Here is a 21,799-nt window from a genome sequence, read left to right as displayed (position 1 = left end):
TCTCACCCCGACAGCTTCAGCATTCACGTCTCTATATCTCTCCCACCCTCTAACAACCAGTGCTGTGGTCTTCAAACGCTGTCTCCGTCTGTTCACTATGACTATCCTCAAACAAGTCCTTGATAATGCAGAGATACAGGAGAGTGCTTTTGTCACTATGACTGCTAGTAATAAAGGCGGGGCCTCTATGCTGGATACTGTATTCGAGTCCCAGGCGGCTCAGGTCATGCTTCCTGAAACAGGTTGGAGCAAGGTCCGGACTTACTGCCGTGATGCATTCTCTGAATTCCTCGGGACTATGATCCTCATCCTCTTTGGAGATGGCGTGGTTGCTCAGGTCGTACTTAGCAAAGGCCAAAAAGGTGACTATCAATCGATCTCCTGGGGCTGGGGGTGAGTATCTCTTGGTTTGCCCTGTCCTTCCTCTGGCCATTCACTAACGGAATCGGCTCTTCAGGATCGGAGTCATGTTGGGTGTCTACGCAAGTGGCATCTCCGGAGCACACATCAATCCTGCAGTGACGTTTGCAAACTGTGTCTTTCGCAAATTCCCCTGGCGAAAATTCCCCGTCTATGCGATTGCGCAAATACTGGGAGCTATGTGTGGAGCAGCCATTGTCTACGGAAATTACAGATCGGCCATCGATCAATTTGAAGGGGGCGCAAACATTCGGACAGTGCCTGGGTACTCTCCTACAGCCACCGCAGGTATCTTCTGTACCTACCCGGCGGAATTCATGACCAGGACGGGACAATTTTTCTCGGAGTTTATCGCCAGCTCCATCCTGATGTTCATGATATTTGCTCTGAAAGACGATGGAAATATTGGGGCCGGCCCGCTTACCCCCCTTGCGCTTTTCTTTTTGATATTTGGCATTGGCGCATGTTTTGGGTGGGAGACTGGGTATGCCATCAACCTCGCTCGAGATTTCGGACCCAGATTGGTTTCCTATATGATCGGATACGGCCCCGATGTTTGGAGGGCAGGGAACTATTACTTCTGGGTATGCTCTGGCTCTATTGAATATGATGACTGTTGGCGTGAAGGACTAACAACTCTATCGCAGATCCCCATGGTAGCACCATTCATAGGGTGCACATTCGGCGGATGGATGTATGATATGTTCCTGTACACGGGCACAGATAGCCCAGTGAATACCCCATACGCCGGTCTACGGCGGCTGATCCAGCCAGTGGAGAAGAAGTCGATTGACTCGCAGAGCCAAGTATAACGGGAAGTAGCATGATGATTAACAAGCTTATGTGACACGTTTTGAAGGAAAAACACGATTGGATGATTCTTGGGACTAGCATATATGTTGAAACGATGATTACGGCCTTGTGTGATACAAAAACGCTTCATGTACTCCACACAGTCAGTGAAATGGAAAATGTCAAATGTCATATTCTTTTCGAACACCCAAGCCTTCTAGCCTCTGGCTCCCGTTACATAGAGCGTGGCCATAAGTCACGTAAGACATCGCACAGGAGACACCCGGCGTGTAACGGACTCTATTGCAAATTGCATGTGAACATGCCGGGATCAAGCAATTTATTATCATCAACAATAATAGTAATAATAATAATAATACCACTATTATCAAGTCTCTAGTAGATGACTACCGACATCGTGTGATAGATGCATCTTCATACTCGCAGTCAATCACCAATCAACCCCCTGTCAGACTCACTCCCAATGGCACCGTACCATCACACCTCGTAAGAGCTAGCGATGCCGCGCCTCAGCAACGGAAATCAACCCCAACCCGGCAACAGTCTGCCGCTGCAAGTGCTTTTCCTCCAGATGTAGGTATCTTTTGATTGACATGCCAAAATACCTGATCCGTCGTCCTGCATGGGCAGCTTAGTCTGGGGTATAGACTATAAGGCCTGGACACTGGGGTAAAGTGGTGATGGAGCCGAGGATATCCGTGTTGTGAAATCGAGAACAGAACTATGGTACTTACCGAGGATTCCTGGACAGTAGTGGGACATCGCGTAAACCTCATTTTGAGTCGTTGTGCTCGCGAGTAGGTCCATTCGACCGGAAATCAGGTCCGATGGGTATCATATCATCATGAAGCAAGGCAGGTAGGGATGGAGATATCTACACAATCGACAACATCGTCATTACTGTTCATCGGCTCAAGGTTTTCAATTCTAGACGTCACTCTGACAATGATTCTCCTTTGTATAATCCTTACAGGAAGGTAGTCTACTTTCATAATCATCAAGCGGTGTAAAGGACCTTAATCAACGGACGAAGTACCTAGTATAGCACATAACCCTAACTTGTAATCATCATCTAGATTCATATCTTGCAAAAGGACATCCCAAGAGATACCGCCTCCAAAATGGCCCCGTACAAGACTGAAGAAGAATCAAACAGACCAACCTACGAAACCAAATCCGACTTTGTGGAAAACTACGCCCTCCGCCCTGTCGGCAAACCCCTGACGAAGGAATATCGCGTCTACTTCAACCTGCATGACAAGCTCCTCTCCCCCTGGCATGACCTGACGCTGTACCTAAGCAGCGGCCGCGAGCCCATGGTGCATATGGTCGTCGAGGTGCCGAGGTGGTGGAGTGTGAAGATGGAGGTCAGTCTTCTCTCACTGTTCTTTAACACGCACTGAACAATTGATTGATGAAAATGACGAGAACAGATCGCAAAAGATGAGTACCTCAATCCCCTCAAGCAGGATCTCCAGGACGGCCGGTTAAAGTACGTCCCCAACATCTTTCCGCATAAAGGGTACCCCTTCAACTATGGGATGCTGCCTCAGGTACGCTCGCTTCCATGCTTTCAGTTGAGGAAACCACCGATTGATAGAGAATTGAATAGACATACCAAGATCCCGACATGGACGACCCCCTCACTCGGCTCCCAGCGGACGGGAACCCGCTCGCTGTCTGCGAACTGGGCGGCGCAATGCCGCGTCCTGCACAGGTCAAACGAGTCAAAGTCCTCGGTTCGCTGGCCGTCATCAACGAGAACAAGACAGACTGGAAGGTCTTTGTTGTTGACTTGGAGAATCCCGAGGCGGACAAGCTGAGTGACATCGGGGACGTCGAGTCGGTGATGCCAGGGTATCTGGATACAATCAAGGAATGGTTCCGGGTGTATAAGCTGGCCGAGGGGAAGGAGGAGAACGTTCTTGGTGCGAATGGGGAGCTTCAGAATCAGGAGTATGGCATCTCTCTATGATCTGCTGATTGCGCATAGGCCGAGCCGTCGACTGATCACGAACCATGCAGGTATACCCTCTCGCTCATTGAGCGGTGCCATAATTCCTGGAAAGCTGTCAAGGAGGTTGAGCCAGACATGCAAGCAAAAATTTCCATGTGAGTGACCTCCGTCAGTTAAAGAAACTCTCCCTGAACAGAGTCCAGGGCGGATATTGCGCCTCAGGAGCATGGTGCGGTTGATGTCCTTCCACGAACATTCGAGGGTCGAGATGTCTGCCGCGACATCGACCCCATAGCAGCTGAGAAGAGTCATTTTCTATCGCCAAAATGGCCTTCCGTGGCTGCTTGCCGCGGTGGTGCTTTGAATGTGTAATAGATTTGTAGAATAGAAATGAGATGATGGCTTTTATATACCAGAAACCAGGCATACTCCAAATGATTTAAATGGTCAAGTTAATAAGATCTAAGGAAGCAAGACCGTGTCATCTTGTCTAGCATACAAACTATTTAAATGGTCAAGTTGATAAGATCTAAGGAAGCAAGACTGTGCCATCTTATCTAGCATACCAACTAACGAGCCACAGGCCTCCGTCCTAGGATGATAGCGGGCTGATTCAAGTCCTCATCCTCGAACCTATTTTTACCGTTAGCCTTTGATCCCGCTTGCAGAAGGAGGCAAAGAAATACCCGAGTACAGCCACGCCCGCTGTCTCAAACAGAAGTCTCACCCCACACTTCAAAGACAGCCCGGTCCATCGCATAGCCAAGGCAGACAGCGACAGACCAGACCCAACACAAACGATATCCCGAGGCTCCTCAGTGACATGAGGGACCATCCGGCCGCCCGGCCAGGAGGCAGTAGTACTCTTGAGGACTTCTCTCATCTCGCCGATCAGCTCGTCAAGTCGATCGGTGACCTGTTGAGGGGTTCTAAGAGACAAGTCAGCCTCCAGCCCTTTTCTTTGCCAACATATGCAATGTCATAAGCGGAAAGAAAGAAGACATACTCGCCGCCAGGACAGCCAGACTCCCAGATTGACCAAGGACCGTCCTTGTCCAGCCCCCTTTGCCTGCGTTTCTCACAAATTTGGTCTGAGGTCAGCCCTTCGTACTCGCCGTAGTCCCACTCAGCGAGACTGGGAGTGATCTGGATCGTCGCCTCTGCTATTTCGCCAGTAACAGGAGGGATCGCTGTCGTTGTCGTCTGCTTGGTGGTTCGATCGTAGAAGTGCTGATGTTGGTGCACTCCCAAACGGAGGATCTCACACGTCTGACGATCTCGTCTCCTTGGAGTGATGTATCTAGTGTTGGAATTCTCCTTCAGCTTCCAGGTCTCACGCGTACGATGGCGGCGAAAGTGGGCAGCAGAGGCCTTACATGCGTGAAACCCTTTTGGGATCGATCAATTTGCCCTCACCCACATACTGCTCCCTAGTCACCTCGACTTGTTTCTCCCCTGCTGTGGATAGTTTATGGTCGGTGGTGCTGATATGCTCCATCCCCCGGGTCCCTTCGGTTTCACCATGACGGATCAAGAATACGCGGGAACTCATTTTGGATGAAATGCAAGCAGGTAAACTGTCAGGGCGATGTTGGGTAGCTTTGGAGAGAACAGTTCCAAGATATTGTGTCCGTGTGCTGGCGGACACAACACCCACCTAGGGTCATAATCTCGTGGAAGCGACCCTTTGACGTGATGTCATTCCCAATAAATAAGTATGTTCATACCTACTTCACAACGGAAATTGCGGTCCGTCTACCTAATTTCGGGATGTACTCCCGTAGGATGAGCGGGCCTGACCTCAAAATGAGGCACGTACCAGGAATATACAAAGGAAATAACTGTGGTTAAGTACCAGTCGATCTTTCTGTAGAGCAGCAGAGCAACCGATTAGGCTGACGTTGTCCGCTCTTGGGAAGTTATGATCGTATCACTTATTAGTATTGGGTGTTGTCTAGTCTATAAACGCTTTTCGCCGGAGAATAAACAATACAAAATGTAACAACATGGGTGGTGGACTCGATCGGACTTCCAATCCGGATAGGAGATCGATGCAAATACTATCACCCAGCAAACGAAGTTGTGACCCACGCTGTGCAACAATTGGAGAGAAGAAAGGAAACGCTCCCATCCCTGAATGATAGAGAGAAGAAGACCAAATTGCAAAAAAGGGGGGAAAAGAAAAACAAAGCCAGTGAGTCCGTGTCTATACAACATACAATCGTCGTCATGTGTAAGTCATGCATTCGTTAATCAATCGTCTCATGTCCGTAGCCGTCAATCGTAAGTGTGATGGAGTGCATTGCTTCTTCAAAGCCTCGACTCAAAAGATTGCCAGGAGGCCGCCAAGGAGCGCACACAAAACGCCCATTCCGACGGGTGCCTCCAGCAGGTCATTGGCCGCGGCAACGGTAGGGGCAACATGTGCAATCGATGCGGAAAACGAGGGAAGAGTCGAGCCAAAAGTGATAATCTGATTAGTAGTTGTCGAAGCAAGATGTCCGGTCGACTTTGTCACACTTGAACTACTCGGGATCGAAGAGACGGAACTGGTTTTAGGCCCGGAGTGGGAAGATGAAGCCGGCGACGAAACCAACAAAGATGACGTACAGAGGGGCGTAGACTAGAACGTAACGAAAGAAAGGCATCAGCATGTCTCTATCGAAAAAGCAGCAGAGGCAAATGAAGGGCAATGCTCACTCACAGAAGCCGCACTGGGCGGCTGGACTTGTCGAGATCCGGAAAAGGTCCAGCCACTGGGCAGAGTCGTCTGCTTCGCGACAGAGGACGACAAAGTGGTAGGCTTGGGAACCCAGGGCCAGATACTCGGGGTTACAAAGCTCGACGTCTCACGGTGCGTGCCACTGAAAGGAATAGGAGCACTGTCAATTGTCGCGGTCACAGGAGGGGCAGACTCGACAGTTGAAATGGACTCAGCGGCACTATTACCATTGATTTGACCTCCATCGGAGTTGATGGACCGCCACGAGCCACTCTTGCCGCTATAAGTGTACGATTTACCCGTCGAGTAGTCAGTCGCCACGAGCGACTTGAGGTACATGGTATAAGGACCCGCGCTGTAGTCGGTCTGGCCACCAGCCCATTCTAAGAGGTGTCAGCATATATCGCCAGTGGATATCATCGCAGCAGTAGGGATGGTCACTCACGAATCGTGCCTGGTGCATTGTTGGGATCACCACCAGCCCATACACCAACCTTGACCATCATTGGGCTCTGAGGGTAGTTATCCCCGGCGCTCTCAGCAGTGAGAACCCGGACAGTCTTGCCATCAATTTGCCAAACAATCTGCGTGGTCGTCCAGTCGATTGTGTAGGTATGGAAAGCATCCTGATTTCCAGCATTGTCGTGGGCAGCGCCGCGATTGTAGCTGCCAGTGTTTCCTTTACCGAAGTAGTTGGTCTGCACATACAGATTGTTTGCTCCGAGCCATTCCCAATCAATCTCATCCAGGTCATCAGACTGCAGAACTGCACTACTGACAATGCCCTTGCCTGGTGCGGTCTTGATCACGAACTCGACGTGACCAAACATCATATACCAGTTGGACTGGATCAGTGGGGCATCACCTTGCTTGGCCACGGTGAAACCAACACCATTGCTGTCATAGGTGGGGCTTCCAGTTGGTTTGAAGTCGGAGGAAGCGCCTTTGGTGAAGTCGTAGGTGACTGATCTTCCCAGAGCGGGATCCGGAGGGCACGCTTTTTGACATGTTAGAATTATCCGACGGGACGCTAGTTTTCAAAAGGTACAACTCACTATTCTGCAGTGGGTTGCAGTCAGTGTATGTCTGAGCTGTCACGATGGCGGAGGAAGCAAGCAGGCCGATGGCCACACCAACGAGAGGCAATCTCATGGTGAGAGGCTTCAGTGGTAATGTGAGAACTGACTGGATTTCAAGAAAAAAGAAGCAAAAAAAGGTGATCTGATAATACAGCAGAGAAGATGCGAATGCAAAAGCTACCAGATAGTACGTATGTGAAACGAGGTAGTACGAGCAGGAGGATGTATGCAGAAGAGAGAGAAGGGAAGAAAGGTGGAAGAAGAAGCAAAATAGTCTTCTTATTGACCAAGGTGATACATTGAGAGGAAAGAACAATTCACTGCCACAGCAGCAGTAACAACCAAGGACTAGGCAACAGGCTTTTCTTATCACCTTTCCAGCTGTCCTTCATCTTAGGGAAGGATAGCTTCTGACCGACAGCATGGGGATCACTTTGGAGGAAAGTGAGTAGTCCAGCCTCCTCACTTCCTTCTGCCGTCATCATCATATTACTCCTTTTGGGCAAGTTAGCGGGCGGTCCAGTGGAGACCTGGCAACCTAAGGCAGATTAGCACACATCTGCTGCAGATCCACACAAGGTTCCTTCCATTCCTTCTCGAAACTGTCATTGGCTCGAGCATTTAGCTGTGGCGCTTTTTCTGTTGGCTGGAAATTGGTCATTGGCCATTGGTGGTCCTGCCACACGTGACAGGATATTTTATGCGGCCAGACTTCAAGTTTGAAGGGTTGAAACTTTGAGGGGCCAAGATCGGCCGAGACATGCCTATACCCACTACCAAAATAGGTAGTTGTTAGTGCTACATTGTGTTTACCACTGTATGGGTACTGAGTGCTCCGTACTCAAAACTCCATACTCCATCCACAAATATAGATAGATACTTGGACTGTTCATGATCAGTCAACCAAGAACCTTGGTCACAGTGCTCGTTCCATCCGAAGTACCCAGGCAACATCGATCCATGTGCCAGACTTGCGAGTGCATAACGCTCTATATATAGGTCTGATGTCTATACCAATCATCTCCGCCGGTCAACAACTCCATTCCTTTTGGAGGAAGCTCTGCCGTCAAGATCGTATGTAGAAAGACAAAGTGGGACGAAACAACAATGGAAGTTACCCATACATCATCAACCTAAAACCAAACAGAGTCGTGGCGATAGTCAACAGACTCGACACCGCCTGATCGTCCCACCCCACCCCCAGCCCCCTCTTTTTCAGAACATCTGGTTTGGATATGACGCTTTAACTATATCACATCACAGGATCAGAGATTTCGCGTGTCATCTCTGTCTAGTTAATCAATCATATTATCAAAAATATGCATTGTGCTCTACCTTCTTGTTCCGCGACCTTTTCGATGTTCTTTCAGCATCTGCTGATCCTTCCATGACTGTCATACAGATCACCAAAAGCAGCAGGCATTCGGGTGCAGAACATGAGTCATTTGACGAATTCTATTAAGAGACCTGTCATCATCTGGTATAGTTACTACAATCCACTTTTGAAGTCCCCTGTGTGTAGGAATAGATGAGGGCCCATTGTTGCCCTTTGATCCTATAAGAAAATGAGTGGAAATTCGCCAGGTTTCCGCCATGCTTGGTGACCATGTCTGACCCTGGGGATCTCAACTAATTGCTCGGGCACCTTTTCTGGGTACACAAAGGTAACATCAGTTTGCTTTGAGCGCTGATTAAATGTTACTCGGCAACCACACCACATGCTGCTCTGGTACCTACTGCAACACCCGCTTCTAATATGGCAGGCAAGACCTCTGAAGCAACGAGGAGATCAACAACCTCGACAGCAGGCAAACGCTTCTGATAATCAGACAAAACCTATGAAGCCACAATCTTCTTCAAGCCTTACAGAAACGACCCGTCGTAGTATGTTCTGAAGTGATAAAGAAGCATTCTACGGTCGCCTCTGTGGGAGATATATCTCGAGAACTGAGGACCGCGGGATCCTTAACTTGATACAGCCATCCCGCTGCTATCTGCTCATACACAGAATCGGACACTCTGCGTGTGAAAGATGTCTTCATCAAAGTACTGGGATGTTACTATTATTGATGGCTTGTGAGGAAACATCAGCCTTATGGGATCTGTTGAAGAATCAGCGGGAACATCAACGGAATACTTGTATACAAGATGTATCCCCTCGTTTCTCTCTATGTTAAATCCAATTTGCACAATATAATCCATAAATATTCGCATTTTTATACATCATTTAGTAGGCAGATCGGATATTCCATACTGGTAATACATACAGATTTCGGCGTCAGCGACTCACCAAAGCCTTCACTTGCTTCCTCCGATGATGGCCTTAGGTATAAACCACCCATAGTGGCAAGGATACGTTATTCGGCAGACAACAGTTATTCAGGAGAGCAAGATAATCGAAGTGATGGAAAGAAGGAGATGCAGAAGTGAGCTCGCCTGCAGGCGGAGTCACCGAGGTCGCATGGCCTGGAGTGGCTTTCGAGCATCTAGGCATAGGTCATACTTCAAGAATGCTAACAAGCTCGGCTAATCTAAGTAGACCTTGCTCGAACCCTATCCACCCGAGAACGACATTCTAATGATGGTACTGGTCTTGTCCTGTTACTTGTTCGCTCTTGAACATAGCCACTGGTTGTCCCAGTTCATCTATCAACATTTTGCCTGCTCCTTGCTCGCTTGAACATTGTTGTAGCGGCGTCGAAGACAGATGGCTTGTCGCACAGGTACAGTAGAACAGAGGCCAAATAGAGACTGAATATAGGAAGGAATGGAAGAACGCGTATTGCATGATCGAGAGTTGGTTTCAAGAAGTTTGAGCACAAGAGAAAGGAGAAAGGAATCTATCGGGATATCTAGCTGGAGACTGGCAATGTACGCCTATTATTCCCCCCAGCCGAAGACCTTGCCTGTCTAAAGCACTGGTAACGCTACCAAGAAAGGTTCGGAGACTAGGGGTGGCCGTTGAATGGTGAGCGGATCAGCTGACTTACGTGTGTCCTTTAAAGCGGCAACGCCTGACTGGAAGATGACTCTACATATTGTGATTTAGGTTACCCTGTATCTCGTGCTTAAACCGTAGACGATATAGCCAAAAGCTTTATGTAGCACGGAAGTCTCCGGAAGACGAAGCTTCAATACCTTGAAACTCCATAGGTAAGCTGCCCGTTTGTGGACAGAATGTACGAACTTGAACTTGACGAGTAAATCTATCGATGACTTACAACAATATAAAGACTCGTCCACCTCATCTAAGGGAAGTAGATAGATCAGAAACGAAACTGAACTGGTCAACACCATAACAAGAGTTCATCGCACCTGGCTAGAAGAAGCACAGACACCATCACGGACCACCCGTCCCCAGAATCGCCTCAAAGCTGACAGCTCCAGTAAGGCATGGGGGAAGTAGAGTACAGAATACAAACAATGAAATGAACGATACATTCATCCTTGAGGTATTTAACTGACTACTGAGTAGATACCATATTCTGGGGGAGATTTATAACAGATGTATCAATCTTTATTCCTTCACCGTCGAAACCCAACACGGGTAATAGGCAAAGAACAAAAAGGAGCTACATACCTAGGTAGGTATTATGTGCTCCATAACGTAAGGTAGCTTTACGTATCTACCTTACCTACCTTAGAATAGCCGGTTGAAATATTACAGTCATGTCTTCCCTTTCCCCTCAATTATTTTGAGGCATTCCCGCAGTAACTCTCCGTTGAAGCGTGTACCTTAGGTAATTTATTAGGTATTTACCATACCTACCCCGATCTTCCCCTAAGCCTCCGGCTAACAGTAAGGTAATAATAGCTCTTCGGAGGCTCAGCGAATCTCAAACAGTCAAACTCCTGCTGCTCCGCTGTTGGTGCAGGTTTAACACACCCTGACCATTAATGAATAACACCTACTACGCGACAATTCTTCCTGATTCATCTTTGATCCTCATCCATGTCTGATGTTATTTGAGCTTCTTGCCTTATATTCCATTATTTTCTTTGGTCTATTTTGACTGCCTGGCTTCTCATAGTGGAACGTGTGATGACGTTCCTCCACCACTGCTGCTCACCCGCCAGAACATGAAGGACCTTCCGTCTTGACACCGTCGCGCCCGACGAAATATACCCTGTGCTACGTTCAGTCGCCTTTGTGATATTTCTGTCTCCACAAATAACGACCAAGCCTATTCTTAGTTTCCTTCAAGCACTATTGGAATCGATGGCTTATCTTGCTCTGTGCATTCCCTACTTTTAACGAAACGAACCTTGGTATCGCATCCGACCCATCTCGATCTTGATCGCACACACCTCCCATACAACGTCCCCATCCAGCTCTAATATCCTTCCTCAACCTCCTCCTTCATCGCTTCCTCCGAATCTGTTGACGACATTCATGGTGGATTCATTCTTGGCTCCCGCGACTGCTGTGACAACCGGCTGATTTCTCGCTCCTGGACCGCAAGATTGGATAATATAACAGCATGTCGCTGCGCGGAAGCGAGCATTCGCACAGAAGGCGCAGTTCTGAGAGCTCCGGGGCCAACAGCTGGTTGTCGCAAGAGACCGTCAGAGAGAGTCAAAGTCCTCGTCCGCTATACAATACAGCCATGTCGAATGGCCGTAGCAATTCTCCTTTTCCTGGACCTGCGGGCTTAGAGAGGTAAGAAACTGTGTGAAATCGAATCTCTCTCCCATCCCTTTTTAACCCATATTGAATTGCTGGCATGGTGTCTCTGTTGGAAATTCGAAATAGGTGCAGTTGGTTGCGCGGCGAGGTTGACGAACAGTGATTACCGGCTGTCAAAAGCCCCAAATACCTCTTCAAAAATTGGGCTGTGGACTGTATCGTCGTCCTACTGGTCGTGATGTTTTGATGTCGGACGAATTTCTGTGCCAGCATTTCTTCCTATTATCTGCCGATACGGCGGGGTCCTTTGTCGAGATAACATGATTGCTAACTACCTTTTAGATCTGCATCACAGGGTCACAACCAGTCAAACAAAGGCTCTTCGAATAACCTATATTCTTCTACTTTCTCATGGAATTCGCCCGATATCTCACCCACAAATCAGCAGAAGGGCGTTGGCAGCCACAGGAAGGCTATGGCGATCTCCGGGACTGACGATCCTGGCCCCCCACCGACGTCTAGCTCGAGCTCGAAACCGTCGCAGCTGAAACCCAACCGAACCAACCAAACCGACTATTTTCAACAGAATCCAAATGCCTCGTGGTCAACCTCCCCTAAGATAGCGCCCATCGATAGCTCGGGAACGTTCTTCCATGACTTCTCCGAACACGAGGCATCACCGGCATCTGCCACATTCCGTCCTGGCACCGGCCGGACCTTCGCCAGTGAACCCGTCGATTTTGACTACAACAGAGACGACCGTAGACCATCTGTAGCCAGCGCCACGACAATCAGCAGTCAGGGCTCGAAGTCTAGTACAGGGGGTCGATTCCGGAAGAAGTTGCAAGGTTTCTTTGGCGATGAATACCTCCCATCAGGCGAATCGAAACAGGAGCAGGAACAAGATACCCGATCGTTGAGCAGCAGGCCAGGCTCTATTGATCAGTTTAAGGCCCGTGAAAGAGCCAATTCTGACGGCGCGCGAAACATCCCAGAAAGATCCCAGGATGATACTTCCTCACTACATCCTTCAAGACCACGAACTCCCCTACCGTCCAGCGAGATTACTCCATGGCTGTATCAAAGCTACAATGTAAGTGCATGACCAGAATGCCCACATTTAAATCCATCTTCACATGTCATCTCTGTCTGTTTTTGAAGGATTGGAATTTCTTACTTTTGACTATCCTTAGGACATTCCTCAATTCGGAGAAGCTCCTGTTCGAGAAGCCCCCATCGCAACTGAAGGACGTCGCCTTGCTGGTCAGAGTGCCGTGAACCCGGGTGCCTCAAGAGAGGCTCGGAGGCACCATGGCAGCCACCGTCATTCCCGAAGCAAGGAAGAAAAGCCAACTGTCGCGGGTGATCTTGCTGGCTATCCAGCTCGTCCAGCAACAGGACGTGACGATTCTTATCTCGGATTGCGCCCCTTCCGAGAACATAGCTTAAATACCTTATCACATAGCTTAAATACCTTAACACCGATGAGCTCAACTACCACCCTCGGCGGTCGCTCTACTAGCCCCACGCCGAGTATACAGAGCGCCTATTCTCGGGAACAAAGCCAGAACTCCCCCGGGGCGCCCTCCAACAAGCGATCGATACTGGATAAAATTCGTCGTACCAAAGCACATGGTCCCTTGAAGCATTTCCCCGGATCAAAATCCGCGCAGGACGCATCAAAGTCCTCATCGAAACTCGCGCGGAGGGAGGCTTCTCCTCGACGAGGCCGGCAAGGCAGTCTCGAAGGCGGCGCCTCTATCAGAAACCCTGATCTAGGCGATTACGAGCGTCGAAAGGACGGGAAAGGCCTAGTTATGGGCTCCACAAAGTTACGGAACCGGCGGGGCATTGGCAATGAAGCGCCTCCTGGAAGGGACGTCAAACATCCAGAGGAGCCTGGTGTTTGGAGGCTTGATACCGATCTGTCACACATGGAGGGCATCGTTAGCCAGCAACCTCTCCGTTCTCCAAGCGACAAAGGCAAAACTCAGGATGGTGTCCCATCGCAGAACGAGGAAGGGAAGAAGTCGGACGGCTTGCCTCCGGGTCACTGGGATGCTCCGGAGAGCTGGCAGGTCAAGAAGCATGGGGAGGATCTCGCTGCGCGGCTTCCAAGTGTGGCAAGTGATTCGACAGGTATTGCACGTGAACCAGATGGGACTTCATACTTCATCCGGGTCTTTCGCATTGATTCCACGTTTGCTACACTTTCAGCTGGTCTGAGTGCCACCGTCGCAGACATCCTCCTTATGCTTGGCCGAAAGTCTTTCCTTCAAGACCACTTGAATAACTATGAAATTGTCATGAAAAGGAATGATCTCTCCAGGCAGCTCGATCACTCAGAGCGACCCATTCTTATGCAGAAGCGATTGCTGGAGCAAGTCGGATACACTGCAAAGGATAGGATTGAAGAGATTGGTCGGGAAGACCATAGTTATATCTGCCGCTTCATATTCCTTCCAACCAAGCTCAGTGGCTACAGCAGCCTCGATGGCGATCCTGGATTCAGCAGAATGCAGAAGTTCAGTCATGTGGATCTGCAGGGTCGGAGTCTCGTCACCATCCCGATCACGCTCTATAAGAAGGCGTCCGAGATTATCTCACTGAACCTGTCTAGGAATCTGTCCCTGGATGTCCCCAAAGATTTCATCCAGGGTTGCATCAATTTACGGGAGATCAAGTTTATAGGCAATGAAGCTCGGCGTTTGCCAGCGAGTTTTAGCCTTGCGAGTCGATTGACTTACTTGGACGTGTCCAACAATCTCTTGGAGGAGCTTGACCATGCCAGTCTCGACAGGTTGCATGGCCTTGTCAGTATCAAAATGGCCAACAACAAGCTATCAGAGCTACCGAGTTACTTTGGGAACTTCCAGTATCTCAGGAGTCTCAATATATCCTCCAACAACTTCCAAGTCTTTCCTTCTTTCCTCTGCAATTTGAAGAGCCTGGTGGATCTTGATATCAGTTTCAACAATATCGCTGAGCTGCCAAATATCGGAAAACTGGCGACACTGGAACGAATCTGGATGACGAATAATATGCTGAGCGGGCCATTGGATCAGACATTCAAGGACCTTGTTAACTTGAGGGAGATTGATGCGCGCTTTAATGCCATTACCAACATAGACATTCTGGCGCAACTCCCTCGACTGGAGCAACTGCTGATTGGACATAACGCGGTCTCGAAATTCAGAGGGTCGTTCCCCAAATTGCGGACCTTGCTCCTCGATCATTGCCCAATGACGCAGTTTGACATTGACGCACCAGTGCCAACGCTGACCTCGCTCAACATTGCTTCAGCCAAGCTTGTGCAGTTCCGGGATTCGTTGTTCGAGAACCTACCTAACCTGACCAAACTGATTCTTGATAAGAATCATTTTGTGTCGATGTCACCGCATATTGGAAAACTTCGTCGGCTGGAGCACTTCAGCATGATCAAAAACCCCCTGGCTGCGCTCCCCGCCACCATCGGATGCCTGACCGAGCTTAAATATCTCAACCTGAGGGAATGCAATTTGAGAAGGCTCCCGGCCGAAATTTGGCATTGTGTGAGATTGGAGACCCTCAATGTCTCATCAAACGTGCTGGACAGCTTCCCCAAACACGGCAGTTCTCCACCTCAGCCACCTAGCGACACGGGAATTACACCTGCAGCAACTCCAGGGGGCGCCACAACACCATGTTATGAAGATCTCGGCCCTGTTCAGGAGCAAGATGGGCTAGAAACCCGTCGACCCAGCCAGACGTCAGGAGGCTTTTTCAACTCCGGAGGCTCACCAAATGGTGGGACTTATCGCAAACCGTCCGTTGCTTCGTCTCTTGGCCAAAGCGGGAGGAAAGTGTCAGCAGCTTCTCGATCGGGCACCGAGGGCAGTCCTTCTTCCAGGAAAGATTCAAATTTCTCTCAGCACATGGCGACAACGTTTGCCGGCTCGCTGCGAAATCTATATCTTGCAGACAACCGGCTAGAAGACGATATTTTCCGCGAGCTGTCCTTGATTCCAGAGTTACGCGTTGTCAATCTGTCGTACAATGAATTGACCGAACTTCCGCAGGGCCTGCTCAAGCGCTGGCCATTCCTGTCCGAGTTGTACCTTTCGGGCAACGAGCTGACCTCGCTTCCTTCCGATGATCTTGAGGAAGGAAGTAACCTTAAAGTTCTGAACCTGAATGCAAATCGATTCCAGGTTCTACCAGCAGAACTATGCAAAGTCAGCAAACTTGCAATCTTGGACGTTGGAAGCAATGCTTTGAAGTATAATGTGTCCAACTGGCCTTACGATTGGAACTGGAACTGGAATCGAAATTTGAAATACCTCAATTTCTCTGGGAACAAACGCTTGGAGATTAAACCAAACATCACTTCGGCGGGGCCGACCACCGCCAATGGAACCGACTTGACTGATTTCAACTCACTTACCCATCTCCGGGTCCTCGGTTTGATGGATGTCACGCTCACAACACCTACCATTCCTGAGGAGAACGAAGATCGACGTGTCAGAACGTCTGCTTCACTTGCCGGGTCTCTGGCTTATGGCATGGCTGATTTTTTGGGTAAAAGCGAGCATCTGTCCATCATCGACATGATCGTCCCGCGTCTGAAGCCGGACAATGTGGAAACGCTTGTAGGGTTGTTTGATGGCCAAGCTCAGTCAACGGGGGGCTCTAGGGTTGCCAAGTTTCTCCATGAGAATTTCACCTCAACCTTCTCTTCGGAGCTTAAAAAGCTACGAGTGGATGAACAAGAAACACCGCTTGATGCGCTACGGCGGACATTCTTGGCGTTGAACAAGAATATGGCTGCGGCTGCCTACAAGTCCATTGACGACCGTAGTGTTCGGCAATTTCACAGAGGATCCTCCGCTACAAAACTCCTCAATCAAGACGACATACGGTCTGGTGGGGTTGCAACTGTGTTGTATCTGAACAACATGGATCTATATGTCGCCAACGTTGGTGATGCGCAGGCGATCCTTGTGAAGTCAGACGGGACGCTGAAGTATCTAACTAAGAATCATGATCCCGCGGAGCCCCATGAGCGGGCCAGAATCCGGGCCGCTGGAGGATTTGTCTCTCGCAACGGAAGGCTGAACGACATTCTTCAGGTCTCAAGAGCCTTTGGCCACTTCCAGCTGATGCCCGCAGTCGTTGCAGCGCCTCACACCATGCATGTGCAATTGAATGAACAGGATGAAATGATCATCCTGGCGTCGAAAGAATTGTGGGACTATGTGACGCCAGATGTGGTCGTCGATGTCACCAGAGCGGAGCGCAGGGACCTCATGATCGCTGCTCAGAAAATCAGGGACCTGGCTATATCCTTTGGTGCTAACAATAAACTCATGGTGATGATTCTCGGTGTGGGTGACCTAAAGAAGCGAGAGAAGTTCAAGTTTCGTGGAACAAGTCTCTCGCTGGGGCCTCCTGCTTTTCCCGAGGAACAAATCATTCCCAGCACGAAGCGTACCAAGAAACCGCGTGACATGCCCGGCGATTCGAGACTCGCTCGCTTCGATTACGTGGATGCTCCTGTCGGAGAGTTGGCCATCATCTTCACAGATATCAAGAAATCGACAAGTCTATGGGAGACATGTCCCGACGCGATGCGCTCAGCGATTCAGATACATAACGATATCCTTCGTCGACAACTTGGAATCATTGGTGGCTATGAAGTCAAGACCGAAGGTGATGCTTTTATGGTCGCCTTTTCCACCACCACGGCAGCCCTGCTCTGGTGTTTCAACTGCCAAACCCAGCTTTTGGAGGCCGAATGGCCAACCGAAATCCTTGAACAGCCTCAATGTCAGGTCCAGTACGATATGGAGAACAACATCATCTTCCGGGGTTTGTCTGTCCGCATGGGTATACATTGGGGAGAGCCTGTCTGTGAGAAAGATCCTGTTACTAATCGCATGGATTATTTCGGTCCCATGGTCAACCGTGCGTCACGTATCTCGGCAGTCGCCGACGGTGGTCAGATTTTTGTCTCGTCGGACTTCATGAGCGATATTCAGCGCAACCTTGAAATGTACGCCGACAGTGAACGAGCCGCTTCTACTGGCTCGGAGGAAAGCTATGCGGTTGATAGTTTGGGATATAACATTCGTCGTGAACTTCAGCAACTCAACAGCCAAGGATTCGTTATCAAAGACCAGGGTGAGCGGAAGTTGAAAGGCCTAGAGAATCCGGAACCACTCTACCTCATATACCCTCACTCGCTTTCCGGACGATTGATCACGCTGGAACAAGCGGAATCGAGAGAGAACGGCCCCACGACTATAAGTAAACATTCCCAGCTCGAAATTCAGACGGATCTCATATGGCGCCTATGGGAGCTCACTCTTCGCTTGGAACGATTATGCGGTGCGCTGGAGAATCCAGGCGAAGCGCGGCTGAAGGAGCCGAATGTGGCTTTGTTTAATCTGGTCAAGGATCACGGTGGCGAGCTTGCCGATTCAACGGTAGTGAGTTTAGTCGAACAGCAGGTGACTCGCATCGAGGTTAGTGCGCAGCTTTGATCTCTCTAGCTTCTTCTTTTCCTTTTGTTTTTTGTCAGACCTGACGTCTTTTGCCTCTTACAGATGAACATTACGACTCTCTCAGTGCGATACATGCTGAGGCCCTTCAAACCCGGTGACAAACTAAGTGACCACGCCGTCCCTATTGGTGAGGTGATGCAACAACTACAAACCCAACTTGCCGAATACAGAGCGCTCAAGGAACAACTGGCCGTCGGTGCTGCGGGCATCACCGGCGCCTCATCCAGCTCTACAGGAGCTGAAGGTCAGGATACTGGCGAGAGCGATCCCAGCTCCGCGTCTTCGTCCTTCCTCCAACTTGCTACATCCTCGGAGTAGCGCTATCTTACATGACCTCGATGTGGAACATACTTCTGGACATTTGTCGCATAACCGTTTATATAACAGATTTGTTCCCTTGTTGCTATATCCAAGCTTTGTTTTATATTCATTCATTTACATATAAGGGGCGTCTACAGGGGTGGTCGTTTCTCACTGGCTTCGAAGCATTGGTGGGTGCAAGAGGTGGTATTGGTTTTTGGCTGTTTCCTGTCGACTACTATTGCATTGGCTGTACTAGCCCGCTTGACTGAATCTATTGCTATATCTAATCATCCTGCTGCAATGATGAGAAGTCACCCTGCCAACAATTGATTTTAGTATCTATAATCTGGTCTTTCAGCAGGTGGTTTGTCCACGACGGGCTCAAATCATGTGACTGTTGTGGCTTTACGATGGCGTGGTAATCAAGCACGTGATTTTGTCTGCTTGTTATTGTCATTTGATTGGGTTTGAGACAAGTCTGTTCACTCCCAATAACTGGTCATCGGCCACCACACGCGTTCTCGTTTCGTCATCATAGCAGGCTTCTTCATCTTTGACTCAGCACACACCCATCCACCACAGATTAATCTGGACATATGTATAACTGTTATCCTTTGATCTGTGAGACGATCGTGTATCTACCTGAAGAGGAGACTCTGAGCACGACCCCTATTTGAATGATCGATAGTCATTCCTTAGGCCCCGTTTGGTTGCCCTGGATACCATCTTCCACAGTATTAGCTTCATTCAGTGTTTGAACTTTTCCTTGACGAGCAATAACAAAGTGCAGAGAAAATCTCGACTCAGGGATAAAAGACGCATTCTTTGGGCCCCTATCAGGCGCGTCTGATCCCGATCGGAGTCTTCAGCCGTGCACCGCATTTTTGATTGCCCGTTCACTCAGCTCTTGCTCTGCTGGCAGCCCATCGCCAGCGTCGCACTACGCCATGGCGGACGGACTGGAATATCTGTCCCCAGACTTCGACCTTAACACACTCACCGTCCCCCGCCTCCGCTCTATCCTTGTCAGTCATGATGTCTCGTATCCGGCCTCGGCGAAAAAGGCGCAGCTCATCCGCATCCTGGAGGAGGAAGTTCTGCCTCAAGCGAAAAAACTCCTGCGAGAGCGCGAGAGGGTGAAGAGAACGAGCGCAGGTATCACAGATATGCCCAGTCGCGCGACATCGGTGGCTAGTGATTATGATGGACAACGCGAACCCGTTGATAGGGAGTCTATGCCTCCGCCGCCGACACCGTCTACTGTCTCGACTGCGACCGGAACAAGAAGAGGCCGGTCGAGGCTGAGCACGAGGGCCTCGACGGCCGATACTGAGGAGAGAAACGTACCGAGCACACCGTCGATAGTCACGAAGAAGAAGGTACCGAAGTCGGAGACCAAGCACGCGCGTGCTTCTGAGAAAGACTTGCATGATGATGGCCCCTCGACACCTGTTGCTCGGGACATGGTCACTCCACGCAAATCCACGGCTAGGAAATTGCGGAATAGTGAAATTGCTCGTTCGATTGAGCCCGAGCCACACGCTGTCTATGTTAAGACGGAACCAAAGGAGGGCAGTGTCTTCACCGATGACAATCCATTTCAGAGTGGCAGCTCACCTGGCTCAAGGAGCATCAGTCGTGATGTCAAACGAAAGACAAGTTCACGGCTTTCTACCGCCAGCCCTGCTTTCAGCCACGGAGTGAGACCACGAAAGTCTGAGACTCCTTACGACCTTGATGATGATATTTCTAGAACGCCTACAAGATCACCTTTTGGATCTCCAGTCACTAAGGCCGGGTTACTGAGGGAGGAAGTTGAAGTAGACGAGGATGAGGATGACAGTGAGCTTAGTGCCGGCGAGGAATTTACGCCAGAGGAGCAATTAGCCTTGGAGGGACAACAAGCGGAGTTAATGTATCCAACGACTCCACGGATCCGACGCCGAACTGCCAAGCAGAGTAAAGCAAGCAAAGCTGCTCCGTGGATCCTCATAGTCTCTTTGCTTTGGGGTTTCGGGGGTTGGTGGCGCAAGGAGAAGATTGAGATCGGGTACTGTGGTATTGGCAAGCCTACTTGGTCCCTGGCAGAAACCAGGGTGCCGGAATGGGCCAGTGTATTGGAACCGCAGTGTGAACCCTGCCCTCCACATGCGTTCTGCTACCCGAACTTCGAGGCGAGCTGTGATCATGACTTCATTCTGAAACCGCACCCTCTATCGCTCGGAGGTCTGATTCCTCTGCCTCCCACATGCGAACCTGACAGTGAAAAAGCTCGTCGTGTGAAAGCTGTTGCCGACAAAGCGATTGAAGAGCTTCGTGATCGACGAGCTAAATTCGAGTGTGGGGAGCGTCTAGAGGATGGTAAAGAAGTGACGTCTCCGGAGATGACTGAGCCAGACTTGAAACAGGCGATTGCGCAGAAACGCCGTAGAGGCATGAGTGATGCCGAATTCGACGAGCTTTGGAAAGGAGCACTCGGCGAGATTGTTGCGCAGGATGAAGTCGTTACCAAAACAACACAGTAAGTTACCTATGGGTTATTTCTCTTCCTTGACATTATGCTTTCTTCCTTTCTCTGGGTGTCTCGTTCGTGCCCAGCCTAGCATGTATGCGAGATCCTCTCATATGACTACGGTTCTGACATGTATACCGGAACTAACAGAGGCCGCAACGCAATCACAGACCCTCCGCTGTCCTTGTTCTCACATCTACCTCAATCGCACGGCTCCCCCTCACATGCGCCTTCCGCCGTCACATCCGACTCTCTCTCCTCGCATATCGACTCCCTCTTTCAATTTTGATTACTCTGATTCTGGGTTTGGTTTACGCTCGTGCAAAAATTCTTGCTCGACGATCCGATCTTGCTCGCGTCCCGGAGCTCGTAGCAACCACGCTAGATCGCCTAGCGACACAAGCAGCGCTACATGCTCGCGGTGAGGCGAAGGAACCGTACATTCCCATTGGTCAGTTGCGTGACGACGTTCTTCGTTCCGAGCTCCACGGCAGGCGACGTGAAGAGCTCTGGAGGCGTGTTCGCAATGTAGTTGAGGGCAATGCCAACATTCGCGCTGCGGTCCGCGAGGGCCGGGGTGGAGATGTTGCGCGGGTCTGGGAATGGATCGGGGGTATTGGCGGCGTTCACGGCAATGCTCTCGAGAGCAGCGCTACCCGACGAGGAGAGAGTAAACATCAACTGCCCTACTCGTCTCCTTCGAGCGAGGGCAACCGCCCTCCGGTCGATCAACATCAATTGACGCCCAAAAGTCCTGGGGAACTTCGCCGTTGGGACGAAGGTAGACCCGTCTATTAAGGGACTGCGGGGTATGTGGACCGTTG

General features: G+C 49.9%; 6 protein-coding genes across 6 annotated transcripts; 4 read left to right on the top strand and 2 right to left on the bottom strand.

The window, feature by feature from the left end:
• Positions 1-97: 97 nt before the first annotated feature.
• Positions 98-1,232, top strand: Aud_004655 (MIP/aquaporin family protein; the record flags this gene model as incomplete). The annotated part of the gene is made up of 3 exons (XM_043289592.1): positions 98-393; positions 458-1,004; positions 1,068-1,232. 3 exons carry the CDS (start codon positions 98-100, stop codon positions 1,230-1,232), a joined length of 1,008 nt encoding a protein of 335 aa, XP_043145527.1.
• Positions 1,233-2,354: 1,122 nt separating this feature from the next.
• Aud_004654 (putative inorganic diphosphatase) lies at positions 2,355-3,562 on the top strand (the record flags this gene model as incomplete). Its single annotated transcript, XM_043289591.1, has 5 exons — positions 2,355-2,600; positions 2,667-2,786; positions 2,846-3,189; positions 3,259-3,345; positions 3,394-3,562. 5 exons carry the CDS (start codon positions 2,355-2,357, stop codon positions 3,560-3,562), a joined length of 966 nt encoding a protein of 321 aa, XP_043145526.1.
• Positions 3,563-3,759: 197 nt separating this feature from the next.
• Positions 3,760-4,742, bottom strand: Aud_004653 (phosphoglycerate mutase family protein; the record flags this gene model as incomplete). The annotated part of the gene is made up of 4 exons (XM_043289590.1): positions 3,760-3,823; positions 3,877-4,119; positions 4,197-4,561; positions 4,611-4,742. 4 exons carry the CDS (start codon positions 4,740-4,742, stop codon positions 3,760-3,762), a joined length of 804 nt encoding a protein of 267 aa, XP_043145525.1.
• A 771-nt stretch (positions 4,743-5,513) lies between these two features.
• On the bottom strand, positions 5,514-7,064 carry Aud_004652 (glycoside hydrolase family 16 protein; the record flags this gene model as incomplete). Its single annotated transcript, XM_043289589.1, has 4 exons — positions 5,514-5,663; positions 5,895-6,295; positions 6,358-6,909; positions 6,968-7,064. 4 exons carry the CDS (start codon positions 7,062-7,064, stop codon positions 5,514-5,516), a joined length of 1,200 nt encoding a protein of 399 aa, XP_043145524.1.
• A 4,408-nt stretch (positions 7,065-11,472) lies between these two features.
• Positions 11,473-18,478, top strand: acyA (adenylate cyclase acyA; the record flags this gene model as incomplete). The annotated part of the gene is made up of 4 exons (XM_043289588.1): positions 11,473-11,651; positions 11,961-12,711; positions 12,812-18,121; positions 18,203-18,478. 4 exons carry the CDS (start codon positions 11,473-11,475, stop codon positions 18,476-18,478), a joined length of 6,516 nt encoding a protein of 2,171 aa, XP_043145523.1.
• Positions 18,479-19,410: 932 nt separating this feature from the next.
• Aud_004650 (putative sister chromatid separation protein (Src1)) lies at positions 19,411-21,773 on the top strand (the record flags this gene model as incomplete). The annotated part of the gene is made up of 2 exons (XM_043289587.1): positions 19,411-20,984; positions 21,146-21,773. 2 exons carry the CDS (start codon positions 19,411-19,413, stop codon positions 21,771-21,773), a joined length of 2,202 nt encoding a protein of 733 aa, XP_043145522.1.
• Positions 21,774-21,799: the final 26 nt, after the last annotated feature.

The sequence above is a fragment of the Aspergillus udagawae genome (assembly GCF_001078395.1).
Source record: "Aspergillus udagawae IFM 46973 DNA, scaffold_3, whole genome shotgun sequence".
In the NCBI taxonomy this organism is placed as follows: domain Eukaryota; kingdom Fungi; phylum Ascomycota; class Eurotiomycetes; order Eurotiales; family Aspergillaceae; genus Aspergillus; species Aspergillus udagawae.
The sequence above is the reverse complement of the archived record's forward strand: the minus strand, read 5'-3'. Positions and strand labels throughout refer to the sequence as shown.